General features: G+C 40.6%; 1 protein-coding gene across 2 annotated transcripts in view; it reads right to left on the bottom strand.

Moving 5' to 3' along the window:
• Window positions 1-5,708, bottom strand: part of ITGA2 (integrin subunit alpha 2) — a 109,410-nt gene extending 103,702 nt beyond the window's left edge. The window contains exon 1 of one of the 2 annotated variants that reach the window (XM_064375968.1): window positions 5,576-5,708. In XM_064375968.1, the coding sequence (XP_064232038.1) occupies window positions 5,576-5,639 (64 nt within the window). In that variant the 5' untranslated portion in view covers window positions 5,640-5,708. The remainder of the gene's footprint in view (window positions 1-5,575) is intronic. The other variant, XM_064375969.1, reaches the window with a different exon arrangement.
• Between the last annotated feature and the right edge of the window lie 16,980 nt (window positions 5,709-22,688).

Here is a 22,688-nt window from a genome sequence, read left to right as displayed (position 1 = left end):
CAACCTCTGAATTCAACATGTTATCTGTACCACTCACCAATTGTGAACACATGACATCTATCACGTTATAGAAATTTATGTTACAGGTCTTAAGTTATAGAAAATGACATAACCAAGTTTTAAATTATATGAAAATTTTAAAGACACCAAGACATACTATAGTCTTAAATTCCAATAATTCAGAAGTTCAAAGACAACATCAAAGTCCATTTCTTTCCACGAAGCTAACAATATACTGGCTTTATCCTTAAGCTAGTTGGCATTAGAATCACAGTTGCAAGATGGCTATAGTTGCTCCAAACTTCACATATAAACCTGACAGTATTTTCTTTAACAAATATCTCTGTTAGGAATGAAAATTCCTTTCCTGTAAGTCACCCAGCAGATCTCATTGGCCAATCTTCCATTATGTGACCATGGCTAAATCAGACACACACCAGATGCATGGGACCAGTCTAATCACCTGTCAGTCTCACCTCAATTTTTAGCTATGCAGAGGATGGTAACTTAATGAATGGACTTCTGCTAGAAAGGAGGATGGTATAGGGCTGAAATTGGTTAAGTATGCTTCAGGGCTGAGATCATTTCTTTTCCCCATCTTTGCATTTGTTTCCAAATAAACTCCAACCCCTCTTGACCATGTTTCAAGTTTTCCCCGATTCCACCTCGAACCTAACACACAGCGTTACATAAAGTAGATACCTTATAAGAATATGATCAAATGTTAGTCTTATGAAATTCACTGTAGCCAAATCAATAAAGCCTCTATGGATCACATGAAGGGGCATGGGAATCACTGTCATACACAGTCTATTGTCTCATGATTTGCAATACCAGGATTCTCCCCTGTAGAGAGCCATTCTTCTGTATGTTCTCCTGGTGAATCACTGGTAACAACTGGAAAAAAATAACCCCACCCGCCTTCCATTTCTTTCACTTGCCAGTCAGAGTGACAATCTTCTATGGTTTCTCTTCTTTCATGCTGTGCTAAATCTTTTAGTAATATCCCAAGCTGAGCAGGGTTGGTAGTCAGTCAAGACTAAAACTTGTGGCTTTAGGCCAGGCGTGATGGCTCACGCCTATAATCCCAGTACTTTGGGAGGCTGATGTGGGCAGATTACCTGAAATCAAGAGTTTGAGACCAGCCTGGCCAAGATGGTGAAACCCCATCTCTACTAAAAATACAAAAAATTAGCCGGGTATGGTGGCACGTGTCTGTAATCCCAGCTACTCAGGAGGCTGAGGCAGGAGAATTGTTTGAACCCTGGAGGCGGAGGTTGTAGTGAGCCGAGATCATGCCTTTGCACTCCAGCCTGGGCAACAAGAGCAAAACTCCATCTCAAAAAAATAAATAAATAAAAATAAATAAATAAATAAAACTTGTGGCTTTAATGATAGAATTTACGTGATACCTGGACACCTTTGGCCTCAAATATTTTCCCCATTCTTCCTGAAATTCTTACCTTTATGCTCACGGACTGAACATGTGTCTTCATTTTGCTGAATATCTAAAATTCCATCATGAGAAGCTCATCTCTTTACATTAACAAGCTTCTCCCTTTCAATATCTCCAGGGCTGTCAGCACATGAAGACAGGGAGCTGTCATCATCCACTTTGGAAAGAATTCATTTAACTGACACAGCCGCTCACAGATGAGGACTCTCGGTGTTGAAATCTACCTGTCTTGGTAGTCATCCCACATGGTGGTATGGGTAACACCGGAATTTTAATTTTAGGAAAGTGGGGGAGGCAGTGATGATATTTAAGCAACCACTTCCAAACCAGACTGCACATCAGAAAGATGTGAGTCATTGTAAATACTAAATCCTGAACCCTAGTCCATAAATTTAAGTCGAATAGTGGCTCAGGAGCTAGTATGAAGAGAGCAAGGCTTAGCTGAGGTTGGGCAGGTATAGCTAAGCCATAGGGGAGAGAAGTTACTTTGTCAGAGGGCGGCCTAAGGCCATTAAGGGGTTGAGGATGAGAGCAGAGAGGTGGTTTAGGGTGGGACCCAGCAAAGGTAGGCTACTCAAGCTTTCCTTTTTGTTGCAAATGTAAAACTTCTCTACTTTATAATTTTGCTTGGGATTGTCTCTTTTAGCTTTGGATAATGCTAGAAGACGATCGAAAAGGGGCAAAAGCAACAATGCAATGAAGGCAAAGGGAGTATTTGGAAAATATTTTCACACTAAACATGGTATAATCAGATGTAGTCATAACAAAGAATGGTGTATATGGACAGCTTTAGAGTGTTTACATGTGTGGGCACGTGTGTGGCGTGTGTGCGTGAATGTGTATTTGTGTTCAGGAAAGGGTACAGTAAAGAAAAGATTAGATAGGTAGAATGTACCTTTTTATGACATGCCGAGAAATTTGCATTTTATCCTCCATGAGCTGAGGAGCCACTAACATGTGAAACAAAGTGGTAATTGGATACATATAAGTGTCTTAGAAAGATATCACTGGTGAGAATGTAGAGAATAGGTTGGAGGGATAAGAAATAAAAGAAAACCCTGTTTAAAAGTTACATACACACAGAAGATGAGGGACTGAACTGGGTGGCAGGAGCTGCATGAAGGGAGGAGAACCAAAAGAACTTGGAGAGTAGCTGTGAGGTTCAAAACATGGGACAAATTCCTGGCTTTTGTGTTTGTGTGATAATTATACTGCCATTAAACAATGGTAGCCAATAGAGGAGAAAATTTTGGAAGACACTAACTAAATTCAGTTTCAGAAATGTTGAATCTGGCTTACTTACAGACTATGTAGCTGGAGAAATTTGGTGGCTGATGGAAATACTGATCTGGAACTCAGAAAGCCAGTCTGGCTGGAGATAGTGACCTGTGCAAGGAATGGGCCCAGAGACACTCTGTACAATGAAGAGGAGGATTCAGGATGAAACTCTGCAAACGCCAACAAGAAAAGAGCCTGTGAAGGAGAGGAAGGGAGGAAAGGAGAAAAGGAGAGGAAAGGAGAAGACCAGGAAGAGAACAGGGGCCTGAAGTGCAGGGTGTTTTAGGAGGAAATTAAATATTGAAAGAAATACTTTTTTACAGTGAGAAAAATTAGAACATTTACAGACTGAGGGGAAGTTACACGAGGGAGAGAATCTGAAGATGTGCACTGAAGAGGGCTGAGTGCTGGGGCAGGGTTTTGGGGCTGGTAAGAAGGATGTGATCTAGAACCTGGCTGGAAGGACTATCCTTGGCCTGTGAACACACTAAAGAAAATATTTCATTTTAAAATTACACGTGCTTTCTTCCAAGGGCCTATATTTAGTTCATAGATTACCTAGGCCTCTGATGTTCTCTCTTTTTCATCCTCAAACCGCCCATTTACCATTTCCATGATATTAAGTCCTTAAAAATGAGCAATGAAATGTGATAAATATGGGACTGAACTATGAGTACAGTTTCTTAAGTACCTGTGAAAAGGTTTCTGGAAAGCAAATTGAATGTAACTGTTAAAATGAGATTTGAAGGTGATATGTTTCTAAAGTGGTTTTCATGCACGCTGGAGAGGAGGCCAGATGTCTAAACACACATGCGTTTTATTTAACACGTATATGCACGTATATTATGTATATACAATTATATACTCAAGGAACAGGTTTTCTCTTCATTTAAGATAATCATAATTAAGCTCTGTCACACACATAACTTATAAATTTGAACCTTTATATATGTTAATATTATGCAATTGTATATGCATATAATTTTAAAATACTTAGATGTGTGAGTAGTGATAGTGAAGGAGAGATTTTATATAGATAGGGTAATGCCATACAAAATTTTAGATACTGCTGAGCTAGAGATTTCACTTATGCATGTTAACCTGGGATACTCACGGTATCAGAAAATGATGCTGCTTCTCCGGGAACCTCAAGTGATATCACAGATGACAGAGTTTTCTTACGATAATCTTAAATTAAGAGAAAACCTGTTCCTTGAGTATACAAATGACTGGAGCAGGAGGAGGGAATAAACACACAAAACTTTTGCAGATGTTATTTTAGATCATCTCTGCTTGCTTGCCCTGATGAGTCCTTATTAATGCCAGGTTAAGTCTCTGTTCCTGACTTCATGCCTTGCAGCACTACATTCCACTAAAGCGTTGCTCACTGCTGTTTAAAGAACAAGCCTCAACACTTCAAAGATAAATGACGTTATGTTTCCATAGCTTCTTTTAATACTGTTGTTTAATATGTTTCAATAGCTTCTTTTAATTACAGAGAGATGAAAAGCTTGGGTTTATATTTCTATTAGCTCATTTTCAATGTCAAGTACAACTTTACCTGAAACCCCTAGATTAGAGTTGGTGGCCCCTCAAAACCACTCTTGTCGTTCCCGGGGAAAGTATCTATGAAGCACCCAATACAGGTGAGACAGAAAACCTAAGATGCCCATTCTCTGCTGGGGCTGGAGACAGTGGTGCTATTTCTCTCTTATCTCTGACCTGGAGAAAATGCCACCAGGTTGACGTAGACTAGGATTCATTTCTCCACAATAAAGAATAGCTAGTGGCTCAATGCCAGTCTCAAAGGAGGACAGCTTAGGAAACATTTACCTCCTTTGTAAAAAAAGAACACACACACACACACACACTTTAAAATCAGAGACTTTTTTTGTTTTGTTTTGATCACTGTTCAAACTACAACAAATGTGACTCCTCCCTCCAAGTAAACTAACGTTCTTAAATTTGAGCACACTCTAGTTCTGCCTAATGGTCAGAAAAAAAGTACTCACGTGTGCGCGACAGTCCCACAAAATCTCCCCACCGCAGCCCTATTTCCTCCTCGTAGTGTAAAAGAGTTCAGGAGGTGGGCGGGTCCCACCGCCACAGCACTACAGTTAGAGCCGCTGCTCGGCTTATTCTCTCATTATGGCATCTAGGATCCACAAATGGAAAGAACTTTTCCTGGCTAAGTTTACATTCGTCGAATAGTCGACACAACAATAAGAGGAAGGCAGAAGGGAAGGAAGAATTCCCCTCTGCCAAGTATTTAAGTATTATTCCAAGATCCCCCTGGGAAGAAACACAGCGTTTCGTCCTCAAGTAAGAAACAGAGGCATTATTCACATCCTTGGGTTGAAAAATAAGCATTTTGGGGCTCAGAGCCTTCTGCAAAGCACTGTGCTGGGGAGCTGTAGGCCGCCGTCAGCACTGGATTTCAGTTTCCCCTGGTCCCTGGCAGGCGCAGCACCTGTCCCAGCCAGGGGAAGTTGGGCTGCAGGATCCGCGGGCTCCAGGGCACCCGCAGATCCCCACACTGTCCATGCCTGAGTGTGTGTGTGTGTGTGTGTGTGTGTGTATACCTAAAACCAAAGCATTCACTGAGATGACTTTGGAGGGTGCTTGACAGGGCGAGACACGCCTAATGGGGACGCAAGGACTGGGAGAGCACGAAGGGGAGTAAGAAGTATCTCTTTCCAAGCAGCTCTTGATGGCTGGGGGCCCGAGTCCACGTGGAATCCGAGGGGACACTCACGGAGCTTGCTCCCAATCCCTCCCGCGCGCCCCCAGGACCCGTGCGAGTCCCTCCTGCAGCCGCAGCGGAGCGAACTCCTCACTTACCTTGACTGAGCGCTAACACCAGCCGCAGCCCCAGCGGCGCGGCCCCTGTCCGTCCTGGCCCCATCCCGGGTCTGCCCGGGGACCGTAGCTGCTCTGGGTTTGCGGAGGATACCCTTGGCGGAAGGATAGGAGAGCCCGCACACTCTAGAAGCTGTCGGGAGGGCTTCTCTCCCCCGACCGGTGAGAGCAAGGAAAAGTTGCTGGGCAGCTCCGGCAGCGCGGAGGGCCCGCCCCGGCCCGCCCCTCCCGATTCTGCAAACACCGGATCTGCCCCGGCCGCGCCCCGCCCCACCCGGCCCTGCGGCCCCGCGGGCTGCACCTCCGCTAGTCCACGCCCGGGGCCCTGCACCTTGGCTCCGGTACAGCGGCCCAGCCCCGACAGCCTGGAAGCGGTGGGAATGGGGATGGCGCCCTGGCAGGCTTTCCTGCCATGGACGGGACGGGTGGGCACCTCCGACACCCCACCCCCACAGCCTGTTGCCAGCCCGCAGGAGATGCCCCAGTCCCCGGGAGGACCCAGCCCCGCCGCAGCCCTCGGCAGCCCCTGGCTCCTGGCAGCGGGCGCCGAGGGCACCAGCCCTAAACCACAGTGCCTAGGGGCTGCGCGGTGCGTCTCTTTCTCTTTTTCCTAAGTGGGTGGAGAAAGGGACAAAAATAAGCGCAGAATGACCAGGTTAGAAACTAACTCATCAGGAAAGAAGATCTGCTCACAAGTTATGATTATCCGAGGTGATATTTAAGCAATACCTGCTGCAAGAGCTGTGTGTGTGTGTGTGTGTGTGTGTGTGTGTGTGTGTGTGTGACAGAGAGAGAGAGAAATCATCATTACTTCTTCTCCTAGGAGATATTAAAGAGCTGATTTAATGATGGAGTTCAGTAAACTTACTTCAAGGCCAGAGAGAAGGCTGAGAGCCCATACATGCACCGTGACTCTCCCTCCCTATATTACACCGTGACATAGACTGTGACCATTTTCTTCCATTATTTCAGCCTCACGTCTGGAAAGAGAACACTCTATATCCAAGATTTTTACTTAAAAACCTAAGAAATAGGAAATTCATTTTTCTTCTCTAAATCTAATGTTTTATCCTGAAGTTCAGCCACAAATTCCCCAGCATATTGCCGAAACCAGAATTCTTCCAGTGACTACTTTTGTGAAGGAACCAAATGTTTTCATAAATCAAGCTTAAGGAGTTATGAGTCTAATAATCATCATTATTGTTATCATTCCAGATCTTCATGGAATGCTACTGTGAGCAGAATGGGATGCCTGAGATACTGCCTCTAGGAAGCAAAGTGACTCAAGGTGGGAAGGACTTAATAATTCATAAAAATCAAGCGCTTCTCTTCACCATAGATAGGGCTGAAGTGTCTCATTGTTAAAATATTAAATTGGTATGGATCAGATGTTGCTGCTGACGGGTTATGACTAAAACCTTTGAACCCAAATTATATAGTCCCAGCCTCTTTCCTGTTTTCTTATCTGTCATTTACTGGCTCTACTTACTCACTTTGACAAACACCTGAAGGCATTTTTTCTGACCTGTCTGCAGGAGTCACCTGCTTACTAAAACTCCAGCTATCACCGAGAGCTCTTAGGTGGCCGCTCACTAACCCCTGATACAACTTTGACGCTCCTCACAGACTTTTTGAAGGAAGTGAGCCAGGTTTCAGGGAGATGAATATCTGTCTGTTTCCTTCTGACTCACTGAAGTGTGAGTAAGTGTTTGGAACAGACCGGGTTTGGGAGGAAGGACAGTTCCTTTAATGTGAGACAGGAATTTGTGCTTTATCTCTGGGGGTGGGGGCAAGTAACATGCATCCTTCTTGGTTTTTGTTCTCAGAACTGGACAAATTAACCTTACACTGGCATGAAGTGCAGATAAATCAGGAGCTACAACTTTCCAGAGCCAGGCAAAAATTTTAAGAAACAAAGAACAAACTCCTGCGTCACATTTATTTAAAGAGGATAAAGGGTTCCTGAGGTAAAGCAGTTTGAGAACGCTTTCCGAGGTACTCCCCTGCCTAGGTGCAGTTGTGAGGGATACCGAATTCAGAGCAGGAAATATGGAAGGTTAAGCTGGGGCTTCTCAAACTCTTTGGTCTCAAGAGCCTTTTACTCAGTAAATCCTTTAACAAAAAGTCTATTACGTGTGAACATAAGTAATATATATTTTATGAAAAAAACTATATTTCTCCAAATGAAAGAATCCAGGAGAAGAGTGGCATTTCTTTACATTTTTACTAATAGTTTAAATATCTGGCTTAAAAACGGATATTTGGATTCTCAGATCTGCTTCTGCATCCCATCTGTTGTGTGGTATAGTTTTGGTGAAATTATATTGATTCATCTCGTGATGTACAGATACGGACTTAGAAAGAGAGGAGGTAATTCTGGATAATCCTTTGATACTACACCAAAACTCAACAAGTGGTAGTTTCTTAAAGTTGCAATGTGGAATCTGGAACCACATCAATGGGTTTTCCTATTCCATGGCATTAAAATGCATTGACCTGCTGCCCTCTCCCTGTCCCTCTCCCTTTCTCTTCCTGTGAGTGCCCAGTGATGAAGAATACAATGACTACCAGTCCCCATCCTTGTTCTTGCACCATCAGGGCAAATGTCAGCACAATGAAAAAGACAGTAGTGTCTCAGCATTGTTATGAAAATGGTTTTGACTTCACTGGCCACTTGAAAGGATCTTGAGACACCCAGAGATCCTACTCTGAAAAGCACTCAGGGGTGAGGTGAGGCCTTTCCCTCTTTTTCTTTTCCTTAGCTCAAGACAGAGTTTTGTTGGGGGAGATGGCTCAGATGGGTTTCCCCAGTGTTTCCTGCTTTCTTCCCAGGTATACCACCCGCCCCTTACCAACACCCCATACCAATTCTGTCTTTACCCCCTACTAGGGTTTTCTGTGCCATCTCCTGTTTCCTGTTCTACTGCTACTCTCTTTAGTTCAAACCCTTTTGATCTTTCACCATGATGACAATTTCCCAAATGATCTCTCTGTGCTTCCTCCTCTCCTGTTCCAGTTCATCTTTTATACCTCTTGTCTCACTTATCCAAAAATGCAGGATTGATTGGCTGAAAATGACTGGATGTCTTCAGGACATTCAAAGTACCCTAGTATTTAAATTAAGGTCATGATTGGGCCCCGCTCACCCCTGCAGGCCCTGTGCCTATCTTTCCCTCTCGCACACTATGTTTAGGCCAGATTCACCCATTCACTGGCCTGCCTTTCCCATTCATCGTTGCCAATTTCTTAGTTGTTTTTCTACTTAGAACGGCTTTTCTTTTTTCTTCCATTGTTTCAAAATTCTGCTTAAAGACTCCAGTCAAATTTCATACTCTAAGCCCGGCCTTCCCTATCTTCTTCATCGAAAACTAATCTTTCTTCTTTCTTGGCTCCAGTTTCCTCTAATTTTTTTGTTTTTGTTTTTTTTTTCCCCAAATAACCTTTCTTTTGTATGTATTACAGAGTAACTTAAATTTAGTAATATGTATATACTCTACCTTATTTAAATGCTGGGTCTCTGAAATCTCACATATTTTTGCTATAAGAGTCTAGTCCTATACCTGATAAATACATTTCTAATAAATATTAATAGTTGCTATAATACATTGAAATGAATTTCCTAACAATTCCACATTCTTCTCCCTACACTTGAAAAAGGTAGTAAATATGAACTTCTACGTAAGTCCTAATAAATCTGAAATGAAGTAACCAGTGACTCTTGAAATGTTAGTCAATGAATCCATGACACGAGTGAGTAAAGCTCAGAATCCATTGAGCTTGACTCACATGCAAGTCTCTAAGTACTGGCTCAGGATAAAAGAGATGCTCCTAAACACAAACAAAACAAAATAGTTCCAGGCTTCCTGTCTTCCTGGACCCATCAATACACCTATGAATCGTATTCATTTTTTGATTCTAGCACTAGTGCAGTTAACTGGACTTACTTGTCTTCATGCGTGTGGCAGACAAGCAAAGTGATTTGCCAGCTCTGCCAACAGGGTTTTCTTGGAGTCTTCCATGATTCCCTTCTAGAAGTCAGTGAGTCACATAATCCTGCCTCCTGGTCAGGAAGGCAATACACCTGACCAAACTCGATCAATCAGATTTTTTCTCTTAAGGATTTATATTCATGGTATAGAGATTCTAGAATCTTTGCTGATCACATGGAATGGAAACTTGTGCTCACTTTGTACAACCATTTTCTTTTCTTTTTTTTTTTGAGACGGGGTCTTGCTGTGCCATGTAGGCTAGAGAACAGTGGTGCGATCATAGTTCGATTCAGCCTCGAACTCCTGGGCTCAAGTGATCCTGCTAACTCAGCCTCCTGAGTAGCTGGTACTACAGGCACGCACCACCACACCTGGCTAATTTTTTAATTTTTATTTTTATAGAGACAGGGTCTTACTGTGTTGCCAAGCCGGGTCTGGAACTCCTGGCCTCAAGTGCTCCTCCTGCCTCAGTCTCCTAAAGTGAGCCACTATGCCTGGTCCGTTCATTTTCTTTCATTAGTATAGAAAAAGCCAATCTGCATTGCTTATGAAAAGCAGAGACAGAGATGAGAGACCAAGAAACTGAAGTGTGCATGCGTGAGACAGACAGACAGACAGAGAAAGAGAGAGACACAGAGATAGATTGTTCTAGTCTTTTAATTTTGTTTGGAGTTGTGTAAGATCTGGCTGTTCTTCTTAGGTTTGCTTCCATGAAATATCCATTTATCATTCTATTACTTTTAATGGTAAAAGCTGCCATTATTTTTGCACCGATTTAATAATAGTTTCTCCTTTTCTCTGAAGCTAATTGGAGCAGGTTTCTAGTCCTTGTACTGGACTACCTTTAAGACAAATCTGTCTCTCTTATGGGAAATCTTATGGACTTCCAAGTTAACATGTCTCATTAACTTCTTTCACTCAGTTCCTGAAATAGGGTCTGACACAGCATTGATGCTCAATAAATGTTTGTTCCCAAATGAATAAACATACTCTTCAACTAATGACTAATGTCTTCATTTGTTAAGATGAGCACCAAAAAAGAAGAATTTTATCTCTTAGAACATGGAAAAGCTCAACAAAGGGGAAACATTGTTCATCTGCACTTCAGACTTTTTTAAAGAAATGTGTCATGTGAAGGATTAAGGCTGCTTACGGCTATCTGCTGCTCTGCTCTGTCTGGAAAACTTTCATGTCCCAGTTAGAGAGCACTTATTTTTCAAGGAGGAGGGAATAAATCATATTTAAACTAGCCCAAGTCAAAGAACAGTTAATTGTAAGGATGTGAAGAAATTTTTGAGAACCCAAAGACAGGAATTATAGCCCTTGGGTACTTAAAGGGGAGACTGGGAAGATAAGGACCTGGTTCACTCTCTGCAGCTCTTAGGGAATGCATGAGTTGTTGGTTTTGCTCCACTGTGTGTACCTGCTCTATTCTCTTCTCTGCAGACTGACTTCCTCCTTAATTACTCATCCTCTCCATTGCCCCATAACTTCAACCTGCAAGTGCCTTTAGTGTTCCATGGTCTGTCTCCAGTCAGGGTTCTATGAGACCTAATTTTAACTCAGTAAAGAAAGGGTCTTCTTCAGTTCGATACACTATATGACCACAGCAGATGATTTTTCTTTTCTTAAAGTCCCCTGCCAAGAACACAAACATTTGTTCTTCAGGTAGTTGTTATTCTTTTCTGAAGCCAAGGACTCTCCTTTTCAGACATTTTGCAATTTAACTTTTAGTGCATCTCGAGTGATATTAACTCCTACTTTGTTTGCAGTAATTTTGTTGATACCATTTAGATTGGAGCCTATCCTTTCAGATGGAAACACATTTCAAATGTGTAACACTGAAAAGTCAAACAGAGCCAATTTTACCGTTAAAATCTATTTGACTGGCAGACTAGTGAACTTTGCCCATCAAAAGAATAGAATCAGTGAAGCTGGGAGCCTAAAGAGATTCTGAACTTCAGTTTTCTCTTCCACATTTCCTACTAGGCCGTATGAGAAAGCAACAGCTAGTATTCCTGGCTCACAAATGGTGGCCCATTTCATGGTCTTCTGATATTTGTCTCTAAGTTCTCTGCATAATTCTTTTCCAGTCTTTCTATCTCTTTTCCTCACAGATTCTTATTATTTCTACCATGATCCTTCACTTGGATTAAGTTGAGAATCTTGCAATCTCTTCAGTTTTGTAATATTCACTCACTTACCACGTAGTTATTTAGTATCTACCATGTGCAAAGTATGGAGCCAAGCACTGTGTTGAGAATCGGTCCTGACTATCCTCCGTGGCTGTGCTTAATGGTCTTGAAATCTCATTACCAGATACTGTCTTCAGAGTTTTTCTAGCTGAAATAATATGCTTGTATATGAGAAGAAAATATGGAAATTTAGGCTAGTTTATGCTATTCAGTAGAATGACAGAACATTTAAGTACCTTTTTTTTTTCTCGAGACAGAGTCTTGCTCTTTCACCCAAGCTGGAGTGCAGTGGCATGATCTCGGCTCACTGCAACCTCCGCCTCCCAGGTTCAAAGCAGTTCTCCTGCCTCAGCCTCACAAGTAGCTGAGACTACAGACACACACTACCACACCTGGCTAATTTTTGTATTTTTAGTAGACATGGGGTTTAGCCATGTTGCCCAGTCTGTTCTCAAACTCCTGACTTCAGATAATCTACCTGCCTTGGCTTCCCAAAGTGCTGGAATTTACAGGCGTGAGCCACCATGCCCAGCCTAGGCACATTTTCTTTAGATGCAGCAAGAACCTTTAAAAAAAGTACAGTTACATGGAAGGTGGCTTGTACCATCAAAAAACTCTACACAGGTAGATAAATGAAGATGTTCTAAGGTTTAAATCTGGGAGGAACTAACATTTTAACAGCCACTAGAACCATACACTTTCACATGGTATATCATGGTAATGCCATTTATTTTCTTCTTGTAGTTGTGACCTGCACACAGAGGCCCATTTCCTTCTTATAGCTATGGCCCATATACCTAGAGGCAGTGACTTTTATTCATTTGTAAACTGAAAATTATCAGCCTCACCAGTCTCTCAGTGCACATGAGGTCCCATTCATGCAAAGGCCCAGAGGACCTCCTCTCACTGTTTCCACTTGTATACAGAGGGCCCTGCTGTGGTCTGTTATGGTCTGAATGTGTCACCCCTCATTCATGTGTTGGAAACTTAATCCCCAATGTAACAGTGTTGGAAAGTGGAGACTTTGGGTGGGTGTTGAGGTGAGGGCTCCACTCTCATGAATGGATTAAGGGCTTGAAAGAGGAAGGTTGCCCCTTTTTTACCCTTCCATCTTTTGCCTTGTAGGCTGCAGCAAGAAGGTCCTCATCAGACGTCGGTGACCAGCTCTTGGACTGCCCAGCCACCCGAACAGTGAGAGAGTAAATTTCTGTTCTTTATAAATTCCCAGTCTGTGGTATTTTGTGTAGCAACCCAAATGGACTAAGTTCCTCATCCCCTGAGTAATTTCTCTCTGTGCTTGGAGATCGGTCCTGGCTGCCCCTGGCCTGTTATTTGGCGGCCCATGTACTTTTCTATCACAAAATCGGAGTGGATCCTTGTACGTTTCAACAACTTGTGGTGACACTGGATGTTATCGTGCCAGGTCTGCTTATGAGTCTGTCTGAAAATGAGGAGATTGGTGCTTTCCCTCAGACTGACATTTTCTTAGAGGGATTCCAGAGAAGTCTTTCTTATGCCCCAATGTGTTACACATTCTAATTTAACTGCAGTCATTTCCCCATGCCCCACCCGCAGGGTACCTGTGTATATCCAGAATAGCTGGGCCACCAGCATTCAAACAAGAGGAACCACTGTAGACTCAGAAACACCATTTCCTCCTGACCTTTGGCTCCATTTCTGAATCTGGCTCGGGATTTTCCCTGCATATTTCCCTGCAATTTGGCTTCTGTCCTTTTCCATTCTCTGCCTTCTCCAACTACCTAATTCCACATTACATGTATCACTAAATCTCAGCTCCAACCCTACCACAAACCTCTGCTGCATATGTATATTTTTCTTTTAAGATTTTAATAGTGATTTCATATATTTTATTTAACAGCTGCATTGAGGTATAACTAAAAAACAATAAACTGCACATCTTTAAGTTGCACAATTTGAGATACAAAATCCCTGATCATGCTCTTTAAAACTATAGGAAGAATCATCACATATATGCAGTAAGTCTTATATGCAGCATATAGGAACTGAGTACATTTCCGCCTGAACAATGCAAGCATGTAAATATGTTCAATACCAGGCATGAGTCTTCCTAGAGGACCATATTGTCTGATAGGAAATACAAAGTGAAAAAAAATCCAACTAGGATATAAACAAAATCCCTTCCAACCCCCACATATGCAAATATTAAATACAAGAAAACAAACTAATAAACATGATCACAAAATCCCTCCATGGGGTGAAATACTACTCAGTAATAAAAAGGAATGAACAATGGATACATGCAACAACATGGATGAATCACGAACACAAATGAATGCTTAGTGGAAAAAGGCAGATACAAAAGGCGATGTACTTTATGAATCTATCCGTGTGGCAATCTCAAAAAGCCAAAACTAAAGCGACAGAAATCACATCAGTTGCAGAGGCTGGGAATGGGGAGAGGTAGTTCATGAAAGGGGCACAAGGAAACTTTTAGAAGTGATAGTAAGATTTTATATCTTGGTTGTGGTGGTCATTACATGACTATATCAATTTTTCAAAACTCATAGAACTATTGACTTGAAATGGATAACCTTTACTGTGTATAAATTATACCCAATAATTATGACTGAAATTTGAAAAGTGCAAACTAAAAAGAAAATATAAGTCTTTAGAAAAAGAGATGAGTGGCGTAAAGTCTGGTCTACGGTAATGCCGCCTGGGAAGGAGCTGTGGTGGAAGTGGACCTTAGGATGCAATTTAAAGAAACAAAATGCCAATATTAATGCCACAATGTCTAGGAAAGGAAAGAAGAGAGACTAATTCTTCATAGTTAATCACTTACTTAAAAGGCATTTTTCATCTATCTAAGCACATTTGGCTGCCTTGACTAGGAAGTGATAAAAGAGAACGGATGTTTCTTTTTATAATCAGTGCAAATAATATTTAAACATAAAGGCAAGATGCCTCACTGGAGAGCTAGGTAGCCCCTAGGGTGTCTGAGGCAGTCCCTCTTCCTTAATTATTTCTATTAGTCCAAAGAAATCTCCCTGGCAATACCGTCAAATTCAATCCAGTCACGTGCTGGAAAATCATGTTCATTTTCATTTTTGCTTTCAGCCAACTTTTGAACCCTGTGCGGTAAGGTATGATTGTTTCCTCGTGCTAGGTAGGTCCTGTTTCCTTCCATTCAGCATGTATTTACTTAGTTCCTGTTGTGGCCAACTGCTGCACGAAAAGCACAGTGAGGGAGAACCAGAAGTGTAAAGCATCCTGTCCTCAGGGAGCTGATGCTCAGCTGTGGGGTGAGACATACTTATGCAATAAGAGCCTCTGACTGGAGTTTGCCTGTCTGGTCTGGAGGATTGGTGAGAGAATTCACTGGGAGTCAACTTACTGTCTGGATTGAGGAGCCGCATGAGTGATGAACTTACCTCAATTAAGAAGATAGACAAAGCAATGACCTAGAATCTGAAAGAAGGGACTATTTTGATTACTGAAAAGTGCCTGGCCTGGCTTCTGTTGGTGAGCTATAACAGAAAGAACAGAAAGAATTGGAAGAGGTTATTTCTAAGGGCCAGGAGCTGGGAGACTGCAGTTCACAGAAAGAGTGTCCATATATCCAAGGATATTTGTAACTGTTAATATGAGCCCAGTTTTACCTTCATGTGGGCCTATAATAGATATTATATGGGTAAATACAGTTAAATAAAATACTGTTTATGCCATAAGGACTGGGGCAGACTGTAATTGCATTTGAATTTCAGAAGAGGGAGAAGTCATAGAGGACCCTGCTGTAGGACTTCCCTAAGAAAGAGAGGATCTAAGCTCTGGAGTTGATGTTCAACTCAAATCTCTGCAAAAAGCATTTCCCAAGGAATTGTCGGAAATGAATTTTGTGCTAATAAAAAGCATCCTTTGATATCTCTTTGAGGAAATAGTGACACTCAGGTTCATTATCACTCTTTGAGCTGATGATTTTCTATAAATGTGTAGGTACTTAGAATTTCCTCTTGAAAATTCTTCTTTTTTATTTTATTTTTGGTCAGCTTTGTAAGGATCAGGTTTGTGTCCATAAAACAAAATTTACTAATTTTTACTGCAAATTTAGAGAGTTTTGACTTGCGTACAGTCATGTAAGTATCATCACAGTAACAACGTGGAAATTTTCCATGACTTCAAGAAACTTCTCTCATGGTTATGTGCAGTCAATCCTGTCCTCGTGTCAGCCACAGGCAACTGCTTTTCTGCTTTCTATCACTATAGCTTTTCATCTTCTACAATTTCATACAAACGGCATCATTCCATGTGTGGTGTTGAATGTGGTCTTTATCATAACGGTGTTGAGATTACACCGTGTTGTTGAGTATCGGTAGTTCTTTCTCTTTCTATTGCTGAGTAGTATTCCATTGCACGGCACTATCACAGCTTATTTAATTACACTCGATTTTAAGCCATCCTAAGTTGAGTTTTCTGTTATATGACGCCAAATACATCTTTATTTATTCTTTTTTGCTAATGGAAGATGATTTGTCTTAATGTTTTGTAATATTTGGTTATTATAGCTTTGATATTGTTTAAAACTTTGGAAAAATGTTAAAGGCACTTTTGGAGATGGAATTCTTCAAAGCCTCACTTCCCCATCCTCTAAATGCCATTTTAAGATGTTTCACCATTTTTCAATTTGTGTTAAAGATGTAAGCAAGTCTGCTAATGTTAGAGTAGTTGTGATGGAAAACATTTTACCCCTTCTCTTAATAATACAAAGATCTAAGACCTTAAATTGGTAGTGTTTTTTGGATCAGCACTATACATAAGCTATTGTGTTATTGTAAAATGCATTTCTGTTACCTTCTAACTTTTCTATCAATGATCCACTTGTATTATCACTGTGAGAAAAGATCGTTAGATGCAAAATGCATCATAACTATGCCTTACTTATGTTTGCAGTATTATATGGTTTTGATTTTTATAATAGTTTAATAGTTTATTATATAGTAATAATTCTTTTCTTTTTTTTTTGTAAGATGGAGTCTCACTCTGTCACCCAGGCTGGAGTGCAGTGGTGCAATCTTGGCTCACTGCAACCTCTGCCTCCTGGAATCAAGCAATTCTCCTGCCTCAGTCTCCTGAGTAGCCAGAATTATAAGTATGTGCCACCATGCCTGGCTAATTTTTGTATTTTTAGTAGAGATGTGGTTTCACCATGTTGGCCAGGCTGGTCTTGAACTACTGACCTGAAGTGATCCACCTGCCTCAGCCTCCCAAAGTGCAAGGATTATAGGTGTGAGCCACCACACACGGCTAAATAGTAACAATTCTAATATTGCTATATTTTATCCTAATATTACAGTCCTAATACTGCTTCTTTATTTTTTGGATGAATGAAACCACTGGTTGAGAGTTCTAACAGTTGGTAGAGGGTAAATACATTGAGAGATATTAACTAGAGAGGCGATTTTAGAAATTAAATTAATAAAGAAATGGAAAATTAAATAAAGTCTTACTTTGCACAGTAAGTAGTAAGTTTATGGATCATTGCACTAAGTTATAATTAATAGGTTAAAGAACACTTAGATAACTAGAAAGACTTTTGTTTGTGCATAGCTAATATTAGAATTTGGAATGAAAGGACATACTCTCAAATAACTAGTGCTTCACAAAAGCAGAACAGAAGCTGCAGCTGGGGTAGTGAGGACCTTATGCTTGGAAGTGCCCAAGCATAGACAGGTTTCACTGTTGGGGATGCTGTAAAGAAGTTTCCAGTATTGGGTGATTTTTCAACTGCCTCCAAGGGTTTGAGTCTATAATTCATGACTATTCTGTATGTTCATGCTTTCCTTGCCAAAGAGATGTAAGTGAGCTGGAAAATATAACTATAAAACTTTATTCACCATCATGGTATTCCCCATAGCATTGCTTCTGACTGAGGAACTCACTTTGCTGCAAAATAAGTGCAGCAGTGGGCAATAAGCAAATATTTACTGAATGTTACTATGTGCCAAGTACTACCAAGATAGGTGTGTGTTCTCCTGTATCTCTGTGTTTTTATTTCTCTTCCATGGTAAGACTTCACTAGTCTTACCATGTTCTCCACTATTCTGAAGCAACTGGCCTGATGGAACAGTGGAATGTCCTGTTTTGAAGACTCAGTTGTATCACCAGCTAGGTGGCAGTACCTCAGAGGGCCTAGGCAAGATTCTCTACAAGGCTGAATATACTCTGAATCACCTTCCAATGATTAGTGCTGTTTCTCCAATAGCTAGGATTCATGAGTCCAAGAACCAAAGGTGGAAATAGGAGTGGCTCCACTCACTATTATCCTCAGTGACCCACTAGCAAAATTTTTGCTTTCTGTTCTCATGACCTTATGCTCTGATGGCCTAGGGGGTCTCAGTTCCAAAGGGAAGAATGCTTCCACAAGACGACACAAAAATGGTTCCATTGAACTGGAAATTAAGACTGTCACCTGGCCCCTTTGAGCTTCTCATGCCTCTGAATCAATAGGCAAAGAAGTGAGTTATAACACTATGCTGGGTGAGGTGGCTGATCCTCACTACGGAGGAGAAATTCAATTGCTACTCCACAATAGAGGTAAGAAAGAACATGCTTGAATTCCAAGAGATCCCTTAGTGTGTCACTGAGTATTACCATATCTTGTGATTATAATCAATGGGAAGCTACAACAACCCAGTCCAGGATGGCTCAGACCCCTCAGGAATGAAGATTTGGATCATTCTACCAGGTTAAGAACCATGACCAAGTAAGGTGCTTGCTGAAGGGAAAAGGAATATAGAATGGCTAGTGGAAGAAGGTAGTTATAAACATCAGCTGCAAGTGACCAGTTATAGAAAAAAGAGGATTGTAATTGTTATGGATAGTCTTCCTTATTTTGGTTAGAATGTGAGTATGTTTTAAATATATTTATATGTGTATGTATGAAGAAAATGTCTTTGATTTTTTCTCTTTCTGATTATTTTGTCTTGTAACAGCGGATGTATTGACTTTATATCATAGTTAAGTATTATTAATTTTCAATCATGGTATTTCAGTTACAAGACATCAAGGAGAAGGATAAATTTCAAAGACTTTGTCCCTCTTCTGGGGAAATGTTAGTGCATTTTTAGTTGTATGCAGGATAGTTGTATCATGTTTGGTGAAATTAAGACCTTGTTATTGCCTTTTGTTCAAGGTTAAGTATGGCTTAAGGAGATGTGTAAGGTGACAGGTTGACAGAGGTGGACTTGAGATGGTTAATCTTATGTGTCAGTGTGTCTGGGACATGGGGTGCCCAGATATTTGCTTAAACATTATTCTGGGTATGTTTGTGAGAGTGTTTCTGAGTGAAATTAGCATTTGAATTGGTAGACTGAGGAAAGCACATGGCCAGTGTTTTTAGTCCTCATCCAATCTATTAGAGGCCTGAATGAAACAAAAGGCAGGATAAGAGAGAATTTGCTCTCTCTGCCTGACAGCTTGAATTGGGACATCAGTTGTCTCCTTGGAAGGGACTTATACCATTGGCACTTCTGATTTTCAGGCCTTTGGACCTGAACTAGAACTACAGCACCAACTTTCTACCAACACTTACATCGTCAGTTCTGGCCTTGAGCTTTCAGTCTGGGACTGGAATACCCCACCAGCTTTCCTGAATATCTAGTTTACAGACCATAGCCCATGGGACTTCTCAGCCTCCATAGTCATGTGAACCAGTTCCTATAATCTCTCTCTCCAGATGGATAGATAGATATGTGTGTGTGTATAAGATATAGATATTTCTCCTATATATACATATAGGAGATAATTATATATGTATATATGTGTGTGTGTATATATCTCTCTCTCCTATATATCTCTCCTATATATATCTCTCCTACTAGCTCAATGTCTCTGGAGATCTCTAATATAGTTGATCAATTCTTGCATTCATTCAGTAATAAAAGAATACTTATTGAATGTTACTATGTGCCAAGTATTACCAAGACAGATGTTTGTTCTGTACATCTGTGTTTTCATTTCTCTTCTGGTGACTTCCTCTCAGGTTCCTGCCCCTGGGGAAAATAGCTTTGGACTCAGATATATTTTGGTTTTTATTTCTACATCACTACTTCTATAACCTTGAATTAGCTCCTTAGGTCCTTTGGGTCTCAATTACATCATCTGTATAATAGAAATAATAATAACTCTACCATTTAGTGTTTCAAATAGGATTAAAAAGCACGATGCTGGAAAATTGCCTAGCTTAATGCCTGCATGTGGGAGGCAGACAACAAATGTTAGTCCCTTACCTTTCTTCCCCTGCCATAGAAAAAATAGAAAATTGAGAGACTTCACCAGTCACCATCCGTTTCATTCAAAACTGCCTACTTTCCCTGTATTACTGCCTTACACGTCCTGCCACTTTTAGAATTCAAATGACTCTCCATTTAAACATACAATCTTCATTCATGTGTTTGCTCACACATGTGCTCAGACATATTCACACAGAGATATATATTCTGCTTAATGGCAACTCAAGTGGACAATAGTAAACTCAAACTTCAAAAAAATTTTGACATTCTTTACACCATTTATTCAGTGGTTCATCTTAAAAGGTGGAAAACCTGATCAGCCATCAAACAATACACTAATTGGAATCTTTGCAGAATTACTCGCCTTTTAATGATGAGATATGCAGAATGGGCAGGAATAAAAGAAGGGTCTGAAAAGTGTGTGAAAAAGAATAACAGATGGAACTTGAGTGAAATAGAATAGAAAAATCTGAGTAAAGGAAGGAAGAAAACAGAAAAGGAGAGACTCAGCATGCAAAGCCAAAGAGCCCTGGGCATTTTATCAAGGATAGTTAGTCCTTGACATGGCTAGCTTCCAGCTTCACTAATTACCGTCTGATGGCTGAATCTGGTTGCTATTTTTATTTACCAAGTTGAGACATTTCCACTCTTGCCTTTGGAATGCCATTCTGAGTTGTGGTATCTAAATGAATTCATGCCACACATTCAGTTGAAAGATACTACAAAAACAAAATAATAGCTGAGTGAAGTGGAAGCTAAAGACAAAACCCGCAGATATTTCAATGCTGCTTTTATTAATTCAAGCCAGCACTTGCCGGTGAAGTACTAACTAGAGACCTGGCATGTGACCAAACTGCATACATCTGTGAAGTGCTTGGAAGCCTCGGTGCCTACGGACTATGGTGCCTGCTCTGCTATTCCTCCAATAGGTAGTAATTAGACCATTGCAACCAGAATCTGTGTAGGTTAGGGATCCCCCTACACATAAACATAAGACAAATTTCAAAGTGGGGTGACTCCATGGATTCTTCCTTAATCCAAGTTTTATTTCAGGTGCTAATGTCCTTGAAAATCTACAGAACGTCGAAGTCAATCCAAGCAAAAATCTAGAATTTCTACATGCTTAGCTGATTTCCAGGGCTCTCTGTCTCCCTCACAAGATTACAATCTTCCTAAGCCTGGAACTAGACACATCTTGAAATTCATTTTGTGTGGTATAATATGGCCACACCAGCTCTCTTATGGTTACTATTTACATTGTGTATTTTTAATCCATCATTTTTCTTTCAACCCACTTGCACCTTTCAACCTAAAGTCTCTCTCTTTTAGAGGGCATGTAGATCAACTTTATTCTTTCATTAGTCTGAAAATCTCTGCTTTTTGATTTGGATGTTTAGGTCATTTACCTTTAATGTAATTATTGATATGGCCAGAGTTATATTTGCCATATTGCTGTTTGTTTTCTATATGTCTCTTGTCTCATGTGCTCCTCTGTTCCTTAATTGCCGTCTTGTTTTTGCTAATGCTTGTAATGATGCCAGGTCTTTTGTTTCTGACAAAAATTACTTCTTTTTTCTGGGATTATTAATAAAATAATCCAGTTGGTGTGCATAGTAAATAGGGTCAAATATGCTATTATTCTTAGTGAGATTATCTTACCCATCTTTCCCCCTCCACTTTTTGCCCCACCCCTCTTATGCTTGAAGAAGTAGGTAAAGAAGTAATTATTCTGCATGCAGACTATAAGAATTGTAGTTTGGCCTATGTGTATGTGTACAGTGGTTACTTACTGAGTACCAGCTTGGTTGGGAGACCTCCACGCAGGCCGTGCTGAAGGTAATGAGAGGCATACACCCAGATAGAACAACGGATGAATTTATCTGGGGAGCCAACAGCCTGAGAGCTGCAGGGGCTGACAGTATTCCAGGCTGAAGGCCCCAGGGAGATTCTCATTCAGCTATTTATTTTCTCTTAACAGGTGAGTCTTACTAATAAACAGGTGTTCTGTATTTACTCATAACTCAAAAATATACCAAGTAGGCAGCTGTTAGCCACCTACCACTAATTACAAACTAAAAGGTATTCTCCACAAGGGAGCCACAAGGGCAGGGTAAATTTAATGTTTCTCCACAGTTACTGGCACAGGAGAAGGAGGTGAGTGGGTAATTTTCTTCCTTATTGTCAACTTCAAAGCAAGGGAACGTATTTGATGACCATTACCCTTTTTTTACTAGAGAAAAATTTAAAAAATATAATATACTTTTTAAAAGTACAGGGTACTATATTCTTTATAATTTTAAACATGTAATTTCTGGTACTGGTGTGTTGGCTATTTTAAAATTATTTCTTGTGGATTTCAAATTACCTATGTGTATATATCCCCCTTTTACTATAAATGTTTTCCTGATTTAAAAATTAATATTCACCTATTTTTAAGCAATAAAAATAATAATGCTTTTATAAAGAATAAATCGACATCATCTTCAGTCTTCTTAATCCATGATCACTTCTGTTTGGTGAATATTACACTCGACATCTGCCTATGAGAATCATATTATTTTTATAATCAAAGTAAACAAAGGTAAGGAAGCAAATGTTGTGCTATTCTTTGCACGTACAAATAATAAATCTTGATGTATAT

This window comes from Aotus nancymaae, unplaced genomic scaffold (assembly GCF_030222135.1).
Source record: "Aotus nancymaae isolate 86718 unplaced genomic scaffold, 86718_ANA_hifiasm-v0.15.2.pri h1tg000014l, whole genome shotgun sequence".
Taxonomy (NCBI): Eukaryota; Metazoa; Chordata; class Mammalia; order Primates; family Aotidae; genus Aotus; species Aotus nancymaae.
The sequence above is the reverse complement of the archived record's forward strand: the minus strand, read 5'-3'. Positions and strand labels throughout refer to the sequence as shown.